The 26,075-nt window shown below is 44.5% G+C and overlaps 1 protein-coding gene across 1 annotated transcript; it reads right to left on the bottom strand.

The window, feature by feature from the left end:
* Nucleotides 1-23,957, bottom strand: VDAC1 (voltage-dependent anion channel 1). The gene is made up of 9 exons (XM_006872909.1): nt 23,946-23,957; nt 15,362-15,434; nt 14,740-14,789; nt 13,836-13,988; nt 13,690-13,742; nt 3,954-4,181; nt 2,524-2,674; nt 361-418; nt 1-92 (listed from the first exon to the last, which is right to left on the bottom strand). Exons 2-9 carry the CDS (start codon nt 15,426-15,428, stop codon nt 1-3), a joined length of 852 nt encoding a protein of 283 aa, XP_006872971.1. The 5' UTR covers nt 15,429-15,434; nt 23,946-23,957.
* Between the last annotated feature and the right edge of the window lie 2,118 nt (nt 23,958-26,075).

The following is a 26,075-nucleotide window of genomic DNA, read 5'->3' as shown; positions in this document are numbered from 1 at the left end:
TTATGCTTGAAATTCCAGTCCTAGACCAAGCTTGTGGCCACCGGCGTTGACATTCTTTCCATCCAACAGAGCTGACAGTGTGAGTTTGATACCTGCAGGGAGAAATGCAAGCAAAGGAAAGGGGGAGGGATGGAGGAGAGAAAAGAAAGGTTAACATATGACGGATGCTGAAGTATACTGAGTAAACCTCACCAAATTCAGAACCTCATTCAAGGTGTGCTCAGCAGCAGCAAGACCACTTGGCACTTCAATTACACACACTCATTTACAATGCATTTTATAAATAGCATATATAAGCAAACTGACATCACAATTACTTTTAAGAAACAGAACTGACTCCACAACACATTTAACACATACCTGGCTTTAGGGTCTGAGTGTATCCTAAACCTATCAGGCTAGAATTGTTCACTTTTGCCTAGTGAGGGAAAAGAGAAGAAAGTGAATAAAAATGTCTAGTACATCACACATCCCATATCCAAAATGAACAAGAGTTCTTTAACCAGCCAAATTTGGGCTTCAGAATCAAATAATCTTTATTCATGGCCACCTCCTTGCTTATGGAATTCATTAAATGCAAGATGAAATACATTCCATTTGGGAACTAAGTCTCAAAATGGAAACTCAACAAAGGGTCAGTTTATTTTCAAATGTTTATGCTTTTACATCAACATGACTCTCGACTAAAAGGAAGTCATTATTTACATTTGATTCCTGTAGATATGAATATCCCGCCCCATTTATATGATCAAGTCTACAGTGTGGTGTCACCGGATATGCACTGGACAGCACGGTTGGTTTGAACTGCAAGGTCAGAGCTTCCAACTCACCAGCCGCTCCTCAGAAACCCCAAGTTGGACCCGACTCAATGAGTTGGACCTGACTCGATGGTACTTCACAACATTTTAAAGAGCAGGTTACAACACTTTCATTTAGATCCAGAGAAAGGAGGATCCTTTAAGATCTCTAATGATTCCTTTAAGATCTGTCTATTGGGATGAAGGAAGGCAAACAGCGCAAATGCCAGCCTGGGTATTGAGCTTTTTTGGCAGAACATTGTTATGTTTTCACTTCACGAAAAAAGAAAAGCAAAAATCATACTGACATGAAGATGATTCCACATGAAAAAAAACTGAATTTAAACCAAGGGATAACCCAATCAGACAATCATTTTAATTTCAGCAGTACTGAATGTCAAGTCCAGTAGAGTAGCTGAGCCAATAATAATTTTGCCCTTGTTCCTCTGCCTGGATAGTAGGAAAACCAAGGCTTCCTCCAGCCCTTCTCGGATGAAATCAGAAAGGGCAGGGGCAGAACAAGCAAAGAATAAGAATGCTAAGTCCCAAAAGATGCTGGGGCTGCCAAGGTCTCTATTTTCCTGCCAAATGGTATTTTGAGATGACCTGCCCCCTACCTCCCACCTCTTCTCCATAAAAAAGAGCAAAACGGGGGAAGAAGGGTCTCTCAGGACCCAATGAGCTTCTAGCTATTCCTTTTGGCTCACACTATCCAAATAGAGAACATTTTTCCCTGTATTTAAGTGCCTAACAGTAAGAGAGGCAAATTCAGTCCTCAGCTTAGGAGACTTAAAATGGACTGTCCGTAAACTACACAAATTAGTCCATAAACCATCCTGCAACATGAGATTTCTTCATTCCACCCTAAAAAGGGTAGGGCCTGAAGTTCCTACGACAAAAGAGATGAGGTTCAACAGGATATACTGCAAAAATTGTGCAACTCAAGGGCTCATGCACAATGCTACAGAGACTGCAAGATAAGATGCCAAATGTCTTCTGCCAGGGTCTGATTGAATAGGCAATGCAGGAGCTAGACAAGATAATGGAAAAGGAGGGAGGGAGGGGTTTGAATGTTTAAAAGCTTCATTTGAGGGTGTCCCTCTTTACAGCCTGCATTATAGAACAACAACAAAAACACAGTTGTTGTTGTTGTTGACTCAATTCTAACTCATAACAACTCCACATGGGGAGAGCAGAACTGTCCCACCACAGGGTTTTCAAGGCCATGAGCTTTCAGAAGCAGATCACCAGTCCCTTCTAACTCGAGGTGCCCCTCTGGATGGATCTGAACTTCTAACCTTTCAGTCACTAGTCAACTGCGTAATGTTTTGTACCACCTAGGCACTCACATTATGATTAAAAGGAGCTGGTTCAATAACAAGCCAGTATGGGTCAGGTCCAGGCCCCTGTACTTATCAGCTATGTGCCTTTGGGCAAGTTACTCAACCTCTCCCTGCTTTATTTCCCCATCTGTAAAGCAGAGGTGACTTGTGGGGGCAGGGAGCAGAGAGGAGAAGCACCTACTTCAGATGGGTTGTTGCTGTGATGATTCAATAGAATAATCCACATATAATGAAGTCAGCAGTACAAAGTGCCTAACACACATAGTAGGTCCTATTACGATTATCATTTAGTCATTCTGAACTCTTCTCATAGTTAGAGGACCACGCAGCCAAAGCACAAATTCCATCCTTAACTTAAGGTCAGGTGACCCACAGGTACCCACCGAGAAGCAGGCGTCAGGGTCGATCTGATACTTGGCTGCGATTCCAATGCGAGTTTTACTATTTCCTGCTGTCCAGGCGAGATTGACAGCAGTCTCCAACTTCTTGTTCACCTTCTGGTAAATGGAGCCACCAAACTCTGTCCCATCATTCCTGCAACCAAGCACAACCCAAATGATAGACTGCCCAGAGAGGAGGCTGGAGCCCAGATAGAGCTGCTCATGTCTCACCAAGAGCAGAGAGGCTTTGTAAGTGGACTGAATCGATCACTGGTGCTGAGAAGGCCAGCAGTCTCTGGAGTTTCTCTGAAATTTTTTTTTTTCAGTTCCAAAAGACTCAAAATTTGTTATTGATTTTTAAGTTCCTCAAAATTTTTATTAATGGAAACATTAAAGGCTAATGACAGTTATCATACATTAAAGAAGTTACTTCTTTTAGTGACCTCTAGTAGAAAAAAAAGAAAGAAACTTGATAAAATTGGACCCCACTTATGCCACAGGTTAATTCCTCAAATCTACAGAATGCTTATGGATGAAATGTTTGCTTCGCTTAACTTCAATTAACATGCTATTCCAATTCCCAAGTCTGAAAACAAGGGACTCCCTTAAAAATCTGACCTGAAATTTTTTCACTTCCATTCACCAAACTGTCAAGCCATTAATAATAAATGCCCCACCACACAGAGAAGACACTTTATATTCAATGAGATAATCATTCCTAATTTATCTATGACGTCTGCATTTCTTTAAGTCCAGCAAGCAGATCCTCAGACATTCTATAGAGACAGAGAGAACATCACCTTTGTTATTCCTATTTTATTAACTGGAGTCTTAGTGTGGCACTGTGTGTTAATATGCTGGACTGCAAAGTTGTTTTGAACTGCAAGGTTGGCGGTTCAAGCACACCAGCCGTTCCTTGGAAACTCTATACAGGGTCGCTATGGGTTGGAACTGACAACGGCACTTAACAACAACAAACCTTTCAAAGGAGTCCTAGTGTGATGCTATGGGTTAATGCGCTGGACTGCAAAGTTGGTTTGAACTGTAAGGCAGTTCAAGCTCACCAACCACTCCTCAGAACTGACTCAATGACACTTAACATTTTGTTAATTACAAATAAAGGGACTCCCCATGTTCAGAAAGCTAACTGGAAGGGACTCCTCTCTGGCCTGACATCACACCCTTGCTGTAATTCATTAACTAGCCTGTGCACCTATGGTAATAGTTGCTATTCATAGACTAGAAAGAACTCAAGACATTCAGGAAGTAGGTAGATGGGAAACAGAAAAGTATTAAAGTCCATTTGACACATCTGATTCCCCCCACCAAAAAAAAAAAAAAAAAGTGGCTTTAAGTTATTCAAAATTGATCTTGGAACAAGGTGTTGAAAAACAATTCCCCTATCACATACATTTGCACACTCAGGTACTTACACATTAGTGTGAAGCTGGAATTCATTAGTCTTATAGCCAACCGCAAAGTTGCTCTGGGTCACGCGGGACTTGGCGGTCTCAAAGTTCATCTGGTAGCCTGCCAGCCAGCCCTCATAACCCAGCACCAGAGCGCCCCGGATGGAAGGTCCGGCAATGTCAAAATCCACGTCGCAACCCAGGTTGATGTGCTCCCGCTTATAGCCTGTCTTGATTTTAGCATTTTTTTTCCTGAAAGAAAAGGAATAAGATTTTTTTTTTTTTTTAAGAATCCCAATTTAAATAAATGGGGCAGGGGGAAAAAAACAATCCCAGTTTAAATAAATGAGGCAGGGGCACAGTGGCATAGTTAAAACCTACAAGGTAGATGTTATATCATAGTAGGCAAGTGTTCTATACGAATGCAGTTTGCAGAAATGCCAGAATAATAAAGTGAGAACACAGGTAGGAAAAGCTTGACAAAAAAAATTTTAACTATCCTGTCCCTAAGCTTAAAGCAGAAGCCTAAACTATGACAGATACTAATTAGGCAGAGAGCCACCATGGAAACAGATACCTCAAGTCTGTGGAAAAGATACGTCTGCCATGAAGGCTGCCACCCAAACAGAAGATGGTCGTCTTTATAACTCACCCAATAAGTAAAGAAACAAATATTAAGTCCTTTCCAAGTGAACACAACAGTGAGATGGCTTATTCAAGAGATCTCAATGCATATATATTATTTCAGAGAACTGGACGCTAGTGTAGAACTTGGGGTTCTGCATTCATGGGGTTAGGAAGTCTTGTTTGATCCAACAACACCCAGGCCCGGTCTGCTGGTTCCAGATTTGAGTGAATGACAGGACTGGTGTCTCCCTTTACCAAATGCTGAGACAGCAGCTTTCCTCAGGAAGGGTAGGTGAGTCATCTCATCTATAAATCCGAGTATACTGATCTGCACATCTTTACCTAAAGTGAATGCTAGAGAACAAGAGCATATCTATGAAATAAAAGCAGTCTTATTTTCATCTGGTGGTTCCTGTCACTCAGCTACAAAATGGACAGCTCTCATAGCAATCTGCCTTCCAGCAGAACCACATAAGGAACCAGATCTGCTGTGTGCACCCCAGGTTCATTCACACTGATAGAAAAGCCTCACCTCCACCAAGGGGCTCTAAAAACCATTCCCTCCTAACAGAAACTGATGCTCTTTAGGGAAATGGCTAGCAACAGCTCTGGGCCAAGACGTGTGCAAGTCTAAAACAGCAATCACAGCTAACAAAGACCACTGGGGTTGGGTCATAAGGACCTAGGAGCTAACTAGCAAAGGCTGCCAAGAGCTTCAAATATGGGACAATCTGAGTATCAATAAAATAGTATCAGCAGTGCATTGAAACATATCTAACATGTTTAAATCTGTGACTTTACAACAAAGCTCAGAACACAGAGACACATAACACTAGTCACATTTAGAGACCAGCCAACCAACTTATGATTTTGAGAACGGTTTGTTGTTAAGTGCTGTCGAGTCAGTTTCGACCCATAGCGACCCTGTCTAGGATTTCCGAGGAACGACTGGTGAACTGAACTGCCAACCTTGCAGTTCAAACAGACCTTGCAGTCAGCACATTAACCCACAGCACCACCCCAGGACTCCCTGAAAACAGCAGGTTAAAAAAATATAAAAATACTTTGATCCTACCTTTCCTATACTAATTCAGTTCTGTCACCAGGGTGTTGTGGGAGAACAGACCACACCAGGTGACACTGTCAGAAAGGGTGACACCAAAATGACTGCCTATAAAATGTTTGTACAGTGTTTTAGTAGAAATGTATTCCTTTATAAAAATATCCCTGTAGTTAGTTATAATAACAAAAATATTTTCCTTAGCTAACATGCTATCAATATACCCACACAACTAAAACTCTATGTTAATGTACTTTTTCAACCTTCTAATCTCACTAGCATCAAAAAGAAGACCAGGAGTGGAGTACGTACTTTGGACACAATGATCTCCTCAACCAAGGGACCACCACTCAACTGTCAGTTTGTGGCATTAGCTTGTGTGTCATTGTGATGCTGGAAGCTATGTCACCTGTATTTTAAATACAGCAGGGTCACCTGCTGGTGGACAGGTTTCTGACTAGGCTTCCAAACACAGACAAACTAGGAAGAAGGAGAGGTGGACCACTTACAAATGGCCAGCCACTGAAAACCTTATGAAGAGCAGAGGTAAAAAGAAATGGACCGACACAGTGACCGCAACACTGGGCTCAAACTCAATAACTGTGAGGATGGCATCCTGTTGTGCACAGGACAGCTATGACTTGGCGCCAATTCAATGGCACCTAGCTGGTGAGAGCTGTCACTATTATCCCGTTACAGCGACATTGAATCACTTGGTTTTATCTGCCTGGGCTACAAATACATACTCTGGTTTCCATTCCTGCCAGTTCTTAAAGTCAGAGATTCTGTCAAATTTTCTGGTGTTTTAGCTATGACATTATTGTGATTAATATTTGTGAGCCCATATAACTTTTTGAAAACATAGTAATTAAAGAAAAAGTTATTAATGTTGCAATTCAATGTACAGAAATTTTATTAAACAATTTTGTTGTTAGTATTCATATAATCTATGAAACTTAAGCAATTTACAACTGTATCTTTATGACAAATTGTTCTTTGATTATAACTGATGATAAATATTGCTAAGGATTCTTTATGTTACAATATAGGAGAAGGTTCACAGGAGTGAGAGGTGACACCAGGAGCTAGTGCACAGTGACACCAACCCAAATGACACCACTGTACTAACTGTACTTCAAGGTAACCAAATAGTTGGTGACAGTCCAGCTGATAAAAAAAATGATAAAATTGTAATAATCACTCTTTTGCAACTCCTAATGAGTAGTAGGGGAGTCCCAGTGTGGCACTGTGGCTTAATGTGCCAGACTGCAAAGTCCAACTGCTCCTCAGAAACACTATACAGGGTCATTATGGGTTGGAATCGACTCAACAGCATTAACAACAACAACAAGGAGTAATAGGAGTCCTGGTGTGATGCTGTGGGTTAATGCTCTGGACTGAAAAGTTGTTTTGAACTACAAGGTTGGTGGTTCAAGCTCACCAGCCCCTCCTTGGAAACCCCATGCAGGGTCGTTTTGGGTCGGGACTGACTTAACGGCACTTAACAACAAGTAGTAGAAAGTCCTGGTGTGGCGCTGCAGGATAATGCCCTGGACCATCAGGTTCACAATTCAAACTCACCAGCCACTTCTGAGAAACCATATCTAGGGTCGCTGTGAGCCAGAACCAACTCGACAGTACTTAACAATATCATACCAAGAAGCAACCAAGCCTTGTAACACATCCCAACAGAAGCATAAAAAGCTACCCATAAAGCATGGAATATAAACATGATGGTGCCTTCAGACGTACCACATCACAGAAAATATTGGGAATAGGAGAGATGTAATCATCCGTCTGTACACATAACTTTATAGGATAAATGATCCAGTTTTATCAACAAATAAATTTCAATGAAAAAAAAAATGATGGGGGTATCTAAAAATAATTTAGGAGGCATACATACCAATCACAAAGTATAAACAATTTTTGGATCAGTAAGAAAACCCATGAAACAATCAAAGTTTGACCTGACTAGAGATTTGACAATATTAGAGTTACTACGAATTTTTTTCCATGTGATAGAGGTATTGTGGTTATGCTTTTATTAGGAGTCCTATCATTTAAAGACACATACAGTTGCCCTCCATATTCATAGGAATTGGTTTCTCAAGCCCCCCATATCTGCAGATGTTCAAGTCTCTTATATAAAATTGTGTAGTAGTTTCACATAACCTATGCACATCCTCCCATATACATAAAATCATCTCTAGATTACTTATGATGGGGGGGTGGGTTATGTGCCATGGAGTCGGTTCCAACTCATAGCGACCCTTTTATAGGGTTTCCAAGGCTGTAAATCATTACAGGAGTAGAAAGTCTTATCTTTCTCCCAAGAAGTGGCTGATAGATTTGAACTGCTGATGTCATGGTTATCAGCCCAACTTGTAACCAGAGTTACCCAGGCTACCAGAGCTCCTTCTAGATTATTATGTTGTTGTTATGTGCCGTGAAGTTGGTTCCGACTCATAGCGACCCTGTACAGGGTTTCCAAGGCCATAAATCTTTACAGGAGCAGAAAGCCTCATCTTTCTCCCACGGAACAGCTGCAGTACTTAATAATACCTAACAGCAATATCAAAAATCCCTCTTAGTCATTAAGGGATTGCTTTGACCATTTAATTACTTTTTCTCCCCCAAAATATTTTTGAATCCAAGCACGAGCCCACGGATACAGAGGGCCAACTCTACTAAAATATTTACAGGTAAAATCATGTGCTGTTATTTACCTCAAAATAATACGTGGGAAGACGGGGAAGAAGAGTACTATAGATGTGTATAAATAAGAGAAGATTTGACTGTGGGTTGGTAATTATTAAAGATGGGTTATAAAAGAGTTTAAATACTTTTCTGCATACTTTTATATGTTTGAAAAATTAAAACTTAAACTTTATACCTTCCTTGTCCTCAAAGAAGCAAGACTTTTGAAAGTCACAGTTGAAAAGAAAGCCAACATCCTTCCCAAGTAACAGTAAAACACTGTACCTTGGGGACCTCAATTTCATTCAAGTTGCTTCTGTGCGTTTTGGCAAGCTTCAATGGGAAGGAGCAGCATCCAAACAAATTCTCTCTGGTAAGAAAAACTCCACATGCACCTATATTGGTCTGCCTGTTCTTTGGGGAGAGGATTCTGGATTTTGGCATAGTGTCCAACTGTCACCAAGCTGGGTGGGGTGATGATGAGACAGCTGCTTATAGGCTGATACTTAGAAAGAGAGGAGAAACCAAGAAATGTACAAATCGGGCAGATAAAAAGGCCTCTGCTGACCACCAAATTTGACAAGCCCAGTGGCAGAGCCAGTGACAGGTAGTGAGAACCAGCCACACCTGACAGTTTACATGGCACCTCCACATAAAAGTCTCAGTAGATTCTGGCTGGAAACCCATGGTTCCCAAGAGCACAAGGCCATGCTGGGGCAGTGGCTCTGGCTTCTCCCCAGATTTCTGCACCTGTCCTCTCACACACAGTACTGAGATTTGAATTAAGCTATGTTAACAGTGGTACTAATTTGCCAAGCACCTGAGAGAGGCATGACTGATTTGTGGTTAAAAAGCTGGTTTTATCTGTAGGGAGATCCTCAGTGTGGGTATGGGTGCTGGTCTGCAACCTCACCAGATAGGATCTACACTCAGCTCATTCCAGGAGCCAGGATGCTTTCCCTGGCTATGCTGGAAAGTTACTTTGGAAATTCACAAAACTTTCCTCAAACACCCAGTAACAATGTGTACACCTAGAACCCACAAACTTGGTAGGGGTTTCTGAACACCATTCTCTAATAAAAAGAACCAGGGCTCCTTGGAGAAATGGCTGGTACTAGGACTTGGAAAGGCAATAATAGATGAGGCTGGTATAGCTTCTCAAAACAGAAATAAGAAGTGATTAAAAAATAATGAGGGCTTGTTAAAAGCACACAGGACACCAATTTGAAGGAGCTCTCAATGGCCATATCTGGGATAATTTGAGCAAGAAAAGAAGTAATGATAACAGTGAATTGTAACCCATAGAATAACGGTCTATAAATTCACAGACACAAATAGCTGATTAAATAAATGAGAAGAAACAACTCTTACAGTAACATACTAATAAATAAACGTAGAAGGAATTACGGTGTTAAAGACTGAACTGTGTGTCCCCCCCACCTGCCCAAACTCTGTCATCTTGGCTAGGTCATGATTCTCAGTATTATGCAATTATCCTCCATTTTGTGTTTTGATGTAATTATCCTGTATGTTTTGCATCCTAACTTTATGTTAATAAAGCAGGGTGCTGGCAGTTAATTTAATGAGGCCCAATAGAATCTATAGGATGAGATTGTATCATGAGTCAATCTCTTTGATGATATAAAAGGAATAAAAATCAGAGGGACCTCACTACTACCAAGAAGAGGAGCAGGGAGTAGAGTATGTCTTTTGGACCTGGGACCCCAGCACTGAAAAGCTCCTTGAGAGAGAGAAATGGAAGCCACATGAAGACTGCCCAGCAGAAGACATGAACAGGCACTTCACCAAAGAAGACATTCATTCTTCCAAAACAGACATGGAGATACGCACATGATCATTAGCCATCCCCCACTGCTGACAAGTAGGAGTCCTGATGTGGCACTGTGGGTTGATGCGCCAGACTGCAAAGCCATTTCAACTGCAAGATCGGTGGTTCAAGCTCACCAGCTGCTCCTCGGAAACCCTATCCAGGGTCACTAGGGATCGGAATCAACTCGATGGCACTTAAACAACAACATCAACACTGCTGACTATTAGGTTCCAACTCATAGGGACCCTTATCGGGCAGAATCAAACTGCTCCATAGTGTTTCCAAGACTAAATCTTTATAGGAAACTAATCTTACTCCCATGAAGCAGCTGGTAGGTTCAAACGCTAACCTTGTGGTTAGCAGCCCAACATGGAACCAACTATGCTACCAGGGCTCCTTCATTAATTATTATTGGTGTCAGGTGCCATTGAATAGATTCCAATTCATAGCAACTCTATATAGGGTTTCCAAGAAAGGCTAGTGGGTCTGAACCACCAAACTTGCAGTTAGCAGTCCAGAGCTTATCCTTCAGTACCACATACAAATCAAAACAATAAGATATCATCTCACCCCAGGATTAATAGCAAAGTCCAATAAAACAGAAAACAGCAAATGATGGCTAGGGGATGGTGACGTTGGCGATGGTTACGTGCCAAGAAGTTGGTTCTAACTCATAGTGACAGGGTTTCTGAGGTTGTAAATCTTTATAGTAACAGAAGGCCTCATCTTTCTCCTGTGGAATAGCTGGTAGTTTTGAACTGCTGTCCCTGAGGTTCACAGCCCAATTCATAACAACTATGCTACCAGAGCTCCTTCAATAAGGAGGGTAGGACAGGAAAAAATTATCAAGGCAAAGACAACACTGGGAAGAGTTAAAGACAACAGAAGTAAACACTATTATACACACAGTCCTACACTGAACAGTAAAAATAATCTACAAGTGGATACATGGACAGATATGTGTGGGAAGCAAATGGGACAGTGATACCTTGAGTTTACTTGATATGGCTTTTCTTAATTCCCACAAAGTGATGGGGTGGGACCATGCAAGTAGGTACACAGGACTCTAATGTTGGGAATGGTGAGTTTTGTCATCCCACTAAGTTTAAAAGGAGCCATCTCAGAAGCAGGAACCCATAACTCCAGGACCATCTAGAAAGAACATGAGTGGAGCATGAGATCTCTACCTGGAAAATCGGTGACAGCAGAGGTGGTAGCAGAAGGAGCAGCATGGAAAGGCCAAACTTACAAGTCAGACAGAGACTGGTGGGACCCCCAAGACTCTGGCCCTTAGTCACTCTTCAGGCCTGGAACTGAACTCACCCCCCATAGCACAATTTTCAGCCAAACAATAGACAAGAGCCTTAGAACCACCATTTAAGATCACAAAGGCAGGATTTGTCCAAGAACAAAAGACGGATGGAGGAAAGAAGGATGAATAGAAATGGACAACACAAGGAGGAAGGGGGATAAAGTGATGTTGCGTGGTGAAGACTGCAATCAATAATATGAAACAAAGTATGCATAAACTGCTGAATGGAAAACTGATTTGCTCTGTAAAACCTTCACCAATTCACAATAAAAAGTTTCTAAAAACAAAAAGATTTACAATGAAATATAAGGTAGGAGCCTGAATTGGATCATAAGACAAGTGTGGGACAACAGATGAGTTATAATAGAATGTTGTTGTTGTGTGTTTCATCTTTCTCCCAATTAATAGTACAAGGGGGCTTCAAAAAGTTCGTGGGAAAATGGAATTTTTCCATGACCTTTTTGAAGCCGATCCCATTATATCAGTATTAATTTCCTGGTTTTGATATCTACATTAGTCATGTAAGTAACTACCATTCAGGGCAGCTGAGTAAAGGACATAAGGAAAACTATGTACCACTTTTTTTTCTTTCTTTCTTTTTAAATGATTTATTGTGAATTATGCGATAGTTTACATGGGAGAACATTGGTTTTACATTCATTCTATCATATATCATCTCATTGCCATGGTTACAATCCCCTCCATGCAATCCTTCCCCTGTGCCCCCCAGGTCTTCAGCACACAGTCGCTCTCCCTCTCTGGATCTAAAGTCTCCAGCTGCTCCATTGCTCCAAGTCATCATCTCTGGCCTATGTATCACTTTTGCAACATTTTGTAAGTATAAAATTATTTCAGCATAAAAGATTAAACCTAATACAAATAAGCAAAAAAAAAAACAACTATCCTCCTATGTATGTTCCTGTAGACCTCCCTGCAAACCTGTCAAAATTAATGGAAATCCCTTACAAAGTGTGCCATCTCAGGGCAGCAGGCAAAGTCCTGGCAGCAAATTCCAGCTTGCACACTTGTCCCCCAGTCCCTCACCCTATCAGAAGGTCTCTCTGGGTAATGTCTCCATAATGGCAGGATGTGGGCAAGCAGGGGCATAGACAAGCATGAAGGCAATGCTCCTGACAAGAGAAACTAGCACAGAGATGAGAAAGAGAGTAAATTCAGCTCATGGTCTGGGGTCTTCAGATCATTTATCACCAAGATATGCAAAGGCCATACGCTCCCAAAAGGCAAGTCCCTGCCTGCCCAGACCCTTGTGGTCACTCCATGCCTGGCACAGGGCCTGGGCCCCATAGTCCCTTCCTCAATAAACATCAACTGTAAGAGAAAAAGGAGAGAGGAAAGTCACATGGAATGGCAAATAATGACATTCAGTTCTTGCCCTTGGTCTGTCAACAGTGTGCAAAACAACCTCATCTAGGTTTAGGAGACCCACTACTCTGAGTGGAAAAAACCGAGACTGTGTTCTAGAAGGGAATGCTTCCCTCTAGCTATTTCGAAACACCTCCAAGAATGGAGGCAGACTAGCACGTCATGTTACCTCCTGGCTGGAGAGTGGAACAAACACAGAGCTTTCTCTGTGGCCAGAGGAGTCTGGGGCAGAAAGCATACCAGAGGAACCATCTTGCAGTTAAAGTGCATGATCTGTTTCCCTAAGCAGAAAAATGCAAACCCTCCAATCCTGAAATATTGGGCAGGCAAAAGCGACTAGTCAGCTAGTCACTGCCCTATGGCAATGGCCACTTGTATCCCCTAGCCTCAATCACAGGAACTGGAACATTTCTGGGCCAGATGGTCTGAAGGCTCCACAAGCTAAGGGCAGGAGAACACCAGCAGACAACAGAGAATCTTGTTTCAAGGCCCTGGTGAGCAAGCATTGGTCTGAATCCTCCATTAGAAAGAGGGTTCCTAGGGAAGCGGGTGGTAGTGCCCATGGCTTAGACACCCTCAGATCCCAAGATGGACACAGGGTCAAGCAGAGAAGGCACTTGAAATCTATGGAGTAGACTGTCATCCACGAATTAAACAAGGAGCGCTCGTTACAGCACAGTCTGATAGTGATGGGGATGCATGTGTCCTAGGACCAAATCAAACCTGGAGTCAATCTCCAGGCCTCGAAGGCCACCTCTTTGGTGTCACCAGCCCCATCATCAAAATCTGACAACCCTGTATGCAGTTTCACAGAACATCCTTACAAGAAAACAGGTGAAATTCTTACCCAGTGTTAGGTGAGAAGGATGAATCAAAAGTCAGCTTCAGTCCCCGGGTAAGCTGAACAAAAAAGAAATTTGCCAGTAGCTTTAGTCACAAGCAGACCACAAATGTGAACTAATCTCTCAATGCCTTTTCACAAGTGACTGTTACCTGGTCCTCCACGGTAATCTCGGTGCCTAGCGTGTTGTCAGTGTTCCATTTCTCCGTAAATGTCAGCCCGTATTCGGTCCATCTGTACTTGGTTTCCAGACTGCCCGTCACTTTGGTGGTCTCAGTGTTGGCTGAGCCTGAGCTTGTAAATTCCTTTGAAGGAGAGAGAGAGAGAGTCACAGTCTGACACCAGTGCTTTACCCTGCTTTCCTTTATAGACTATGCTTTCCTTTACGCAAGAGGTGAGACCCTGGCTGTGTTCGGGCAAAGTTAATTCTATACTTCAATTTGATATTTACAGTACAGATGGAGGTAAAGGAATCTTATGGGGAAATCTCTATCCAGAGACAGCTTCCTTCCTCCACCATAACTCAATGCCTTGACAGGAAGACATCCCAGTAGCCCTCATCCTGTCTCTAACCTCCTACGGGGAAAACGCACTGAACTGAAACTGACGTTGCAGTTTTCAAACTTCCATTAATTACCATATATACAATCTAAAATGGACTGCTCAGATTTTGTTATTGTTGTTACCATCTCAATGATGGTGCAATAATCTGGAAAAGGACAGCGAGAATGGCTGTAAAACTTGAAGAATATAATCAACGTCAACAATTGTTCAAGTAAGGTACGTTTTGCTGTGAAGATTTTCATAGGAAAAAAAAAAAAAAAACCCAAAATGTGACACTGAACGTAGATCATTTTGAAAATCAGAAACACAGGAAAACTATGACTGAGGCTGGCCCCCATTTTCCTAGGAGTTTGAGCTGCTGGGAGGTAAAGGGTTGTTGGTGTGGTTCCCCTGAACCACCTGCTCTCAGAGCACGACAACCACATAAAGTCCTTTCAGTTGTTTGTTGACCTCCAAAAAACACCCAGGCCTTAGGCAAGTCGGACAACTTACCAGTCCATTCTCAGATTTTGTTTTCAAATCAAGTTTTATTAAGCCAAATCCTGAAGGAAAAAGAAAACCATTGTTAACAGGTTAAATAACTAACTTGGAACAGCAGCTCCAGCTCCCTTAAAGCTAGTCCCAAATGCTTCTTTTTTTCAAAGGAAGCATGTACTGCCACATGGGCTGAGGGCACCCAGTCTTCACAGCTCCCAGCCTGGCCTCTGTGTGGAGCTCAGATGCTATGAACAGTGAGAGACAGAAGGGGTACAGGCTCCACCTGCACTCTCAGTGTGGTCGTAGGTGGTGTCTGAGAGCTGGCAGAGACACTGTCCCGCGGCCTCCTGGACATGTGCCTGAGAGTGGGCTAAATTTAGAAACCACAGCAGTATCCAGTGTCTATGCTCTCGGGGAGAAAATCGGAATGTGGACTTGTCTGCAGTAGCTCCCCAGCCTGCCCCTAACTGGGTGCCCAAGCACAAGTGCTTCACTAGCCACAGGAAGTATATCTTTATGCCCTGACACGGAAGTTTGGAGCAGTTCACTAAACCAGGTTTTCCCAACTGTTAAAGGTCCAATCCCACCAAGCATGCTGGCCAGTCTGAACTAAAATGTCACTCCCCACCACACTCACCATAACCCTTGGTGAAGACATCCCTCGCAGGCTTGCCAAGGTCAATGTACGTGGGAGGCACAGCCATCGTCTGCTACAATGAAAAGAGAACTACCAGAATAAATAATTTGTAATTGTGGAAAGTAGTTTGCCATCAATAAAAATTACTAGAAAGAGTTAACAGCCAATAAAAACCACCTGGCATGAAGCAGTTCGGGCACCGGCTCCTCCCAGGTGTGGGCAGAGAAGCCTGTACTGCCTCCTACTTTCTTTTTGTGGTCAGAGCGTAAGACACACACTAAGTCTGTTGACAGCGGAGAGCCTGACTTCAGCAGGCCTCTTTTTGGCATCCACAGGACTGAGCACAGGGCCCAGAACACAGAAGGAGTCAGTAAATATTTGCTGAATGAATTAACTGTCAAAGACACATCCCCATGAGCCAGCTACTTTACTAAATTGCAGGACTCTTGCCAAGAAAACATATCTTCTTACAAAATGTCGGCTGTTAAGACATTAAATGCATTGAACACAAACCAAAGCTTTTTTTTAATTATTATTTTAATTTTCTTTTAAATGGGGTTTAGATAAAAGTTTACTGAGCAAATTCATTTCCTATTCAACAACTTACATCATTTTGTTTCCTGACATTAACTGCAATCCCCTCAAAGTAACAGTGCCCTTTCCGGCCTCCTCCCTGGATTCCCCATTTCCATTCCTCCTTCTTTCCTGCCCCTTCCTGCCTTCTGAACTTTGTTTTGGGGAAAATGCTTCCCTTTTGGTCAGAAATCAGAGCTCTTCATAGTAACATTTTCCATATGGTTCAGATTTCATTCATTCAACAAATAATTGAGGCGTACGTAACTTCTCTGTGTGCGAGAACACGCTCAACTTTTCAAACTTTTGGCAATGAAAGGACACGCTTTTTTTCTCTTCCTTTCTTTTGAGTCTTCCTCTCTATGCTTCACAAAAACAAAGTATCACCTAATTATTTCAGAAACCCCTCAGACAGAAGGGAAATGCAACTGCCAAAACCAAAAATCAAGCTAACTGTTATCGAGTTGATTCCGACTTACAGCAACCCTCTGAGACAGAGTAGAACTGTCCCCATCAGGCTTCCAAAGCTATCAAGCTTTAAGGAAGCAGATTGCCGCATCTTTTTTTTCATGGAGCAACTGGTGGATTCAAACCACCAACCTTTCAGTTAGCATTCAAGTGCTTTAACCACTGCATCACCAAGACGCCCTAAAATTCAGCCACATCCCCCTCGGAAAAAAATTTTAATTCAATTTATTTCAAGTAAACATTTATTGAGCTTCAGCATGACTGTTTTTAAAACCAACTATCAAAGTACTGCCTGGCTTGTGGCATATCACTAAGTCAATCGACACTTATTCTAGCACCTCAGAGTTTGTGGAACGAAGACAACTCAAAGTGACCTTGCCCTGAAGACTAGGGGCAGCTGTGCTTTGACATTCTCTGTACACAGGATTAAAACGCCACCTGGGAGAGCACACAGTAGGTGCTCCATCCAGAGAGGCAGTCAGAGAAAGCACCATCTCCTATACCTTCTCCATCTCCAGAGTAGCACTAGTCCGAAATCCAACTAACCAGACGATGTGTCTATTCATTTTAAAAACATGATAAACCTAAATTGCCAAAATGAATCTCCCATATCCCATCTGTAGATGTATATATATGCATGTATGCACACACACACACTGACATGTTCCTAGACAAGGTGCTCACGACAAAGTGGCTGAAGCTTTCCCAGGGGAAAAAGATCATTAATTAGGAAACTACATTCCTGACCAAGGCCTTAGCTTCAAAAGAGACAACAGGGAGCCTACAAATCCAATGAGCAGGTTGTAAAAGAGACACTTATAAACTTCTATAATTCTTAAATCATAAAGTTGTGATCCAGATTCTATGAGTATATCATATTCAGATGTTTGGCCCATCCTGTCCTGACTCGTTGTGTCAGAGCAGGGAAGAAAGCCCAGTGAGCTGTTTACTCTGTCCTATTTTTGTTGCTGTTGTTATTTCTTGCATATGATCAGCCTCTTGCCTACCCACATTAGGGTCAAGGCAGAGAGGAGACAGGGCAGGTCCATTTCAGACATCCCAACTGGCTCTTTCAAGTCTAAGGACTCCCCTTTCCCCCACTCACTCCTCTCTGAGCATACCCATGCCAAGGGCAGACCAGAAAACCACCCACCAGGTCCTTAAGAAATACCTCCTGCCTGGTAGCAGATGCCACTCTCAGAAGAAATCAACATGAATTGAAAGTGGCTGAGGCAAGGCAGCTCCTAAGGAGGCCCACAGGAGAGCACCTCAGAGGATTCAGAACATTCTCCATCCCTGCCAGCATTAACAAGGCATCTCCAAGGACGGATCACCTCTCTTCAGAGCTGCCCATTGCTGCCTGAGTTGTAAACTTAGCCTGAGGAGAGCACTCCAGCGACATTATCTCTGGGTCAGAGACCTCCCTGGAGTTCAGAACAGATACTCCAGGATTAGCCTTCCCCAGACCAGTACCGTTCACATCTGGGCTTAGGCAGAACACTCATCTTTAATGTTTCTCAAGTGCCCTCTCTCACCACTAATTCCCTAAACCCAACAAGTTAACTACCTGCCCCAAAATACTCCACTTGCAGTAAATGTCAGCCCTAAGGAGATTACCATCTCAGGATAAGGCAGCTGGATGGTAGAGTATAGAAGAGCAGGCAGGACCCTAGATAAAGCTAGGCCTCCCTTCCTTGAAGGACAAGTTCATCAGGTAAATAGGTCTCCTAACAACCAGTTGATCAGACATAAACCTGTCAGTTAATGAAAGTATACCCTTAAATGCCAACACTTTTCCTTGTAACCATTCTGGAGGCTAGCTTTCGCGCTTGTGCTTCACCTCCCCAGTCTCCTTAAGTGCAGACAATGAAGTGTGATCTCACCTGTTCTGGGGCCCTCAGGTAAGCAGCCTCCCCAGCACAGAGCCTGGCAGAGGGGCTGCACATGAATCACTGGTTGACTGAAGTCAAATCCACTCCCAGACCTAAGGTACTTTCCTGAAGGCCCCAGTTGCAGTGCAGTTGGCTGGAGCATCCCCTCCTGCTTTGGGCGGGTCTCTGGCCTGCTCTCTTGTTCCCCACCTGTTTCACAGCAGCTTCCTGCTCCTCTCTCCTGCACTTTGCCCTGGTAGAACTGAGGAAAGACTTGGGGCATCACTGCCTCACCCTGGGAAGCTCAGCTTTCCTAACTACAAACAGCCCCCAGAAAACACCCATGTTGACAGAGTTCTCAGCACACATGTGGAAAGCAATGTTAGCGTAGAAATCCTATCACGATAACGCTTAACCAACCTTGTTCAGTCATTGGGCCCTTTGGTGAATTTCATCCCAACATTCAGATTTCCAGTTGTGTTTTCTTAAACCAGGGCTGAAGGGAAGAGAAGTAGGCATCCTGCTTTGTCACTTAACACCCTGTGGGTGCTGAGTTAGTGGAACCTGGGCCCTCCTGCCATCCAGATGGGTTCCAGTTCATTCACCCCCATGTTCACTTACAGACACACTCTGCAACATTTACTCCCTGTGCTTTTAGAACCCAGTCTCTAGAAGCTGAGCATGAAGTAGGGTGCAGGCTGACACAGGCAGGGTGGCCAGCCCTGGCCATGCAGAAACCAGAAGGAGCCCTGGGAAGACCGGAGCCAAGGTCTTCCTGTTTGGCCTGGGAGCCTCATTCCCATGGGTGATTGGGAAGTTGGACCGAGCAGACCGGTCTGCAGCACTGTTGACTTTGAGTAAGACCAGCAAGTCACACCAGGAGACAGTTCCCCTCCACTGCCTCCCAGCCTACCTACCCAACCAATTCTCTGGCTGACCTTGAACAAATTATGCAAGCTCCTCTCCAGCTGAGGAAAGAAAATCTAGCCATACTGGAAGCTTGGAGATGAGGGATAGTGTATCGCCTACGATGGTCTGTGTAATGCTTACATAACCTCTGTCTTGGATGGCAGAAGGGGAGACACACATCCTCCTTGATTCATTAAGCTGCATGTGGTGGGGGTGGTTGCTCTGCTCACAGCCCACCCCCAACCCCCTATAAACACCCAAACCAAAAAACCAAAAAGCATGTTGCCACCAAGTCAATTCCAACTTTGGCAGTCCTATGGGGCAGAGCAGAATTGCCCCAAAGAGCATGCTGCCATCAAGTCAATTCCAACTTTGGCAGTCCTATGGGGCAGAGCAGAATTGCCCCAAAGGGTTTCTAAGGCTGTCATCTTTACAGACGCAGACTGCCATCATTTTTCTCCCAGGAAACAGCTGGTGGGTTTGAATGGCCGACCTTTCAGTTAGCAACCAAGCTACCAGCGCTCCTCCTACACACACACACCTACCCCCAAGTCATACCCTTGAACACAAAAGCACCTCCGAGCCTGTCATGCATAAATTTATCCAAAATGTGGAAAGAACTACATGTACAAAAATGTTGTGGCCTGCCACATGCTAAGCATTCCAAATATGTGTCTATTGATGAGTGAGTGAGCAATGACCATCAATACACTTTATGCTATTCATAATGGGTGGAAAAAAGTAGTAGAAACTTAGTGTTTGGTGTTAGGGACTAAGTCACTTTCAATACGACCAGGAAGGTGGGGTTTCCTCTGCAGGGTGGGGAGAGAGAGACCCGGGATAAGCATCCCTACCTAAGAAGAGCTGGACTTAGACTAAAAGACTGAGTGCCTTAGGAAGTGCACACTGGCCGCCTCTGACCTTGAAACCTAACAAAAGTATTATTCTAAGGGATTCAGGGAGCCACTGGAGCAGCTGATGGATCTGTGTTCAAGAACAGGCTAACAAAAATGTAATTGATACTAACCAGTTTTGGTGATGGAGTCCTGGTATGGTGCGGTAGGATAAACACTGGGCTGCTAACCACAACACTGGTGGTTCAAACCCACTAGCCGCTCCTTGAAAACCCTATACTGGGGATCATTGAGTCAAAACCGAGTCAATGGCAGTTGACAACAACAGTGTTGGTGATGGTGTGGAAAACTGCCCCTCAGATCTACTTGCAGTTCAAATGGCACAGCCTTTTTGGAGAGTAAAGGCTGGACAGTGCCTAAATGAGCATACACTAGTCCTAGTTACTCCTAGCACTCACTCTACTGCAGTATCCAATCACCCAGCTGTGTTTGTGAGGAAGTTCACCCCAGCACTGTTTGCTAAACCATAGAAACAACCTCAATAGGGAAATGAATGAATAAAAATGATGGTACTTGCAAACTAAGGAAATGGTGTTACTGGCTTCCTTCATGTTGGCCCTGACTCTTGGTGAGCCCATGCACAATGGAACAAAACCCGGCTCCACTCCTGTGCCACCCCCAGGAGTCACTTCACGGTGAGTCATAGGGCTTTCATTGGTTGATGTTCACAAGCGCACTGTCTTAACCTAGAAGTACCACTGGAACATGGTCAGCATCACAGCCACACACAGGCCCCCATTGACAGGTGGGTGATGGCTGCACTGGCCAAGAAATGAGCCCAGGTCTCCCACATGGAAGGTGAGAATTCTACCACTGACCCACCACTGCCCCCACCTCAGACACACAGAATGGGGGTAGGGAGGAAGCTACCTAGGACACGAATCAAATATTTTCATAATACACATAATGAAAATCGAATATTTTCATTATGTATATTACCTTGATAATTAAAATTTTGACATTAAGGGCATACATAGTCCATTACTATGTACCTATGAAGCTGTCTCGTGTTGCTCCAGAGGTGCTGTAACAAGTCACATTCTAACAGGCTGTTACAGTTGATACGCAGAAGGAAAAGCTATCGAGAGAGTGTCTACCACGGGCTCCAAAAGCAGAGGCAAACTACGCTGAGACTGCAGATCACTAGGCAGAGTCTGGGGAGGGCGTATCCCACTCTAGTCACCCTCAGATCCTGTGCATGAGAACTGCCCTGGGCACCTATTCCAGAGGTGGCCCTCTCCTTTCTCTCCTTCTCAGCCTCTCACTGTCAACCAGGCAGGGCAGCTCCCAGATGCCACTGATGAGAAGAGGTATCCACCAGAATCCCCACTTTGAATTGGGCCTGTTTCTCTGCAGCAGCTTTCTCAGAAGGATCCAGGCTGAGCAAAGAGCTACCACCCTGGCAAGAGCGGACACATGGAGCAAGTTGGCTTCAAGGTTTAGCCAGGCAACAGCTGAGAGAAGTCTCCCAGGAGCAAGGGTGTGGCAGGTCTGGGACCCACAGATCAGGAGATGCCTGCCACCAGCATTTCCAGTAGGCCGAGATGCCCAGGAAGCAAAGTAATGATTACTGGAAAAGGCTGTAAGGCCAAAAGAGTTTCTAGCTAGCCTTGGCTCTTGGCTGTGTGACCTTGGGCAAGCCACTTATACTTTCTAAGTCTCGTCTTCCTCATCTGTAAAATTGGACTAATAAAACTCATTGTTATTGAGTCCATTCTGACTCATAGCAACCCTATGTAGGGTTTCTGAGGCTGCAAATCTTTTCAAGAGCAGAAAGCCTCATCTTTCTTCCTCAGAGTGACTGAGGATTCAACCTGCTGACTAATGAAGGTGTTGCAAGGATTAAGCTGAACAGGTCTGACTCACAGGAGTGTCTCATACACGGTGAGGGTCACAATCAAGCTGGATATTCTTTGGCCCTCGAGAATCTCCTACCATCTCCATCCTACTCTGTGCTCCAAAAGCTGATCACTAAGGACTATTATCAATGAACTTTCAGTTGGGATTGGCCATTGGAAGGCCCTAGCAGATGGGTGTCAAGGAAAGGGAAGGCCAGGTACTCAGTCCCCAGGCTCCCTTCCCTGCCGGGTCTCAGGTGGGCAGTGACAATTTTCCTATAACGGAGGTCACAGGGTTCCTTACTACCAGAAGGGTTCCTCCCTTGCTCCAGCTCTCTCTGGGTTCCCCTAATTACCCCTTCTCCCTGCAGGTCTAGGGATGTTAACATGCCCAGTGCGGCACCCCTTAGTAGGTGCCTTACACCCTGCCCATAAGTTGGCAAAAAATGCCTTCATTACACTCTACCTGATGACCTCAAATGAGTGGACATGTGATTCCTAGAAGGACCAGGTCAACACAGCAGTCACCACCATCCCAGGGTTCTCCTCAACAAGGGAGAGATGTGGGGAACCCTTCAGCTCTATTTCTCCAGCACCACACAGGGGGCGTTTTCCTGCGAAGAATTGGGTCAACCTGTAGCAGAACCAGTCGGGAATTCGAGCAAAACCCACCCCCGGCTGATCCCAAACCCAGGACTCAGGAATAGGAATTCCCAGCAAAGGCAGGCCCATCTCTGAAAGCCAACCTGCCTCCCTTACTACCCAGCACTTCCCCACCACCCACAAGTCAGGAAGAGGCAGCCCCGGGGTATAGTCCCTGGTTCGGGCTCCAAGATGCTGGCAAAACCCATGGCCCTGTGCTTTGGCAGGTCTGTGTTCCCAGTGCAGCTGTCTGCCACTCCCCCCACCCCCACCACAGGCTCACACCGGGCAGCCCCACTTTCCAGGCGTTGCTTCTATTTTAAAACCATGGGAGCTGGGCCACAGCCAGCACTGTTTTCCATGAGGCTCAACAGAATGTAGCTGACTCGGGGCAGTCAACCCACCCACCCAGCAAAGGAAGTGGGCCTGGTTTGCAGGCAGTACACCTGCATCTGGGTCCAGGGCACACTCAAATCTCTTATCTGACCTCATATACACATCAGGTTCCCTAAAGCCTCAAGGCCTGGCTTGGCCTGATGGGTTTCACATACAGTGCTTGCCCAGGTAATCTGGGTAATCAAGCAGATCCAAGGAACTCTGGTAGTGTAGTGGTTACGAATCGGGCTGCGAACCTTAAAGTCAGCAGTTCGAAACTACAGCTGTTCCGCGGAAAGATGAGGCTTTCTGCTCCCGTAAAGATTTACAGCCTCAGAAACCCTGTACAGGGTCACTGTGAGTCGGAACCGACTCCACGGCACATAACAATAACTTTCTAGCTGTGTGACCTTGGGCAAGTCACAACCTCTCTGCATCACATTTTGATTCAGCTGTAAGATGGGAAAGGAATCCTGGTGTGGCGCTGCGAGCTAATGCACTGGACTGCAAGGTCAATTTGAAATGCAAGGTTGGTAGTTCAAGCTCACCAGCCGCTTCTTAGAAACCCTATACAGGGTTGCTATGAGTTGGAACCACCTCGACGACACTTAACAACAGCAAGTCATTGTCAGGACTGAATTAGAGTACGTACATATAAAGCCCTTAATACAGTTATAATAAACACTACATATGCGATAAACACAACCAGTATTTTATTACAAGTTTTCAATTTGTTTTTCTTAGTATAATGTTGGCTGCTGTATAGGTTGCAAAAGGTCACCCTGAACCGCAGAGGCCAAGGTCCTTCTGACCATAATGAAATATTGTTTAGATGAATACTGTCCTGTCAGGCCTTAGAAGAATGCCTCCCCCCACCCCCATTCCAGGGAAAACTGGCTCTGCCCCACAGACACATATCACCACTGTCCTTGCAACAAATATGGGAGATTCCACAGGCCACTACCCACCAGCACTGTACACACACTCACTCCACCCAGAGTAAAAGAATAATGTCTGATCAGCAATTTCTATTTTCCAAGGTGCTTTCTCATCTATTAGCTCCTTGCAATAGCCTGTTGGAGTGTCAACTGCAGTTGTGAGAGACAGCACCAGCCTTGGAGCCAGCCAGATCAGTCTTTGAACCCCAGTTCCACCTCTGCTGGGTTGTGTGACCTGGAGGTGGTTACCACACCTTCTCTGTGCTCAAGCTTCCTGACTCATGAAACAGAGACTCTCCAAAGGGAAAGGGTTTCAATATCGAAGAACACATTCCAAGCCCCCAAGAAGTTGCTGATCAGGCCCTCAATAAAGGAGGACTCACTGTGGGTTAATGCGCCAGACTGCAAAGCCGTTTGAACTGCAACGTCGGCAGTTCAAGCTCACCAGCTGCTCCTAGGAAACCCTCTACAGGGTCGCTATGGGTCGGACCCAACTCAACGGCACTTAACAACAACACGATGATGATATGAGTCCTGGTGTGGTGCTGCAGGATAATGCACTGGTTTTATCCGCAAGGTCAGCGGTTCAAACCCACCAGCAGCTCTTCAGAAGGTCACCGACTTAACAGTACTTAATAATAACAATAAAAGGATGATGATGGGAGTCCTGGTGTGGCACTCCAGGGTAATGCACTTAACACTAAGACAGTGATGCTCACATTTTTACAGTGGAAAACTGAGACACAAGGTAGTAACCTAACCTGTACTAGCCCCTATGGCTCAGGTCAGAGCTGCATTGTGAGCCCACACTGCTCTCCAGATCTCTTTATAGCCCCAGTCTGGCTAAAAGACTTAGGTTCCCACTCACCCCTCCTACACCACCCTGAGAGTAAGTGGTAAAACCGGAGAATGTACCAGGCCCAGTATCTCACTGCTCACCTTTCCTTGGTGACCACAGTGGTCCTTGGAGAACTAAAAGCTGTGGATCACAGACCCTTTGGGCACCCTACAGGGCTGGGCTATAGAAGGCCCCCAGCACACAAATTCCCCTCCCAATCACTACCCCTAAAGGTGTAGTTCATTGCCACAGAGTTAACTCAGACCCATTACTCTGTGAGAAATTCTATCGAGGGTAAGGGTAAGGTGGATTTCAGAGCCTCTGCAGACTGAATGAGAGGTGAGTGCCTCCTCACCCACCACCAGCTTGCAGCTTCTCGTCCACATGTGCCTAGTGAGTAGCAGGGCCAGAGGCCTACAGGCACCTCCTCACTATCTGGTCCCCTGATCCCCAGTCCCTGAACCCCAGCCTTCTGAGCTGCCAAATACACCTGCAAATGGCCCACAGCCCCCACTGTAGAACTGCAGAGATAAAACTAAGCAACCAACTGAGAGTAGTGCCTTCTCCCAGTGGGATCAGACACAGGCTTCATTTCAGGGCAATTCCAGCAGAAGCCCTCAACCCTCACAACCACCACCCGGGAGGGCGGAGGGACACCCGTCCAATGCCTGCAGGAAAATCCCAATCCACCCATTCTACTATCATCTCAAGCCCAGAGACACCAGTTCAACAAGATTCCCAGGGGACCTGGACAGTCACAGGATGAAAATATTGTGCTTAAAGCAGTTATTTCAAAATAGGAAAAACTTAGGAAACAATGAAAGCCGAAACCAGTCTAAGACACAGACGGAAAATTCAAATATTTTCCACCAAAACATGTGATAGAAAAATACAAGGGGTCTTCAAAAAGTCCATAGGAAAATGGAATGAAAAGAAAATGGAATTTTTTTCATGAACTTTTGAAGCCCTACCTCCACCCCACCCCCATGACAAAGGAAGAAAACTTGGAAGACCTGGAAAAACAAGACAAGAGTCCCATAAGTTCTAGCTCTCAAAGGCAGTTTCACTGTAATTTTTGCCTCACTGCTCCAGGGCTGTACATACCATTCTAGATCTTTAAATATTTGAAATTCTGCTGGGTGAGGCCATTTTCTACAATCAAGTGAGGCAGACAGCCCTCAAAAAAGGGTGCCCAGAATCTGGGACTATATAGTCTAGACCTGTAGTCACTACATAGGCCCATTCAACCATTCCACAAACACTTAATAAGCATAGTGGTTATGAATCAGGCTGCAAACCTCAAGATCAGCAGTTCAAAACTACCAGCTGTTCCGCGGGAGAAAGATGA

This window comes from Chrysochloris asiatica, unplaced genomic scaffold, assembly GCF_000296735.1.
Source record: "Chrysochloris asiatica unplaced genomic scaffold, ChrAsi1.0 scaffold00215, whole genome shotgun sequence".
NCBI lineage: Eukaryota > Metazoa > Chordata > Mammalia > Afrosoricida > Chrysochloridae > Chrysochloris > Chrysochloris asiatica.
This window is presented reverse-complemented; position numbering and strand designations above follow the sequence as displayed.

Excerpts from the sequence above, each read along its gene's own strand:
- VDAC1 (XM_006872909.1), bottom strand. The coding sequence starts at position 15,428 with ATGGCTGTGCCTCCCACGTACATTGACCTTGGCAAGCCTGCGAGGGAT. Across the intron at positions 2,675-3,953 it reads TTCCAGCTTCACACTAATGT|GAATGATGGGACAGAGTTTG; the intron begins GTAAGTACCTGA and ends GCTTGGTTGCAG. Across the intron at positions 93-360 it reads CACTCAGACCCTAAAGCCAG|GTATCAAACTCACACTGTCA; the intron begins GTATGTGTTAAA and ends TTCTCCCTGCAG.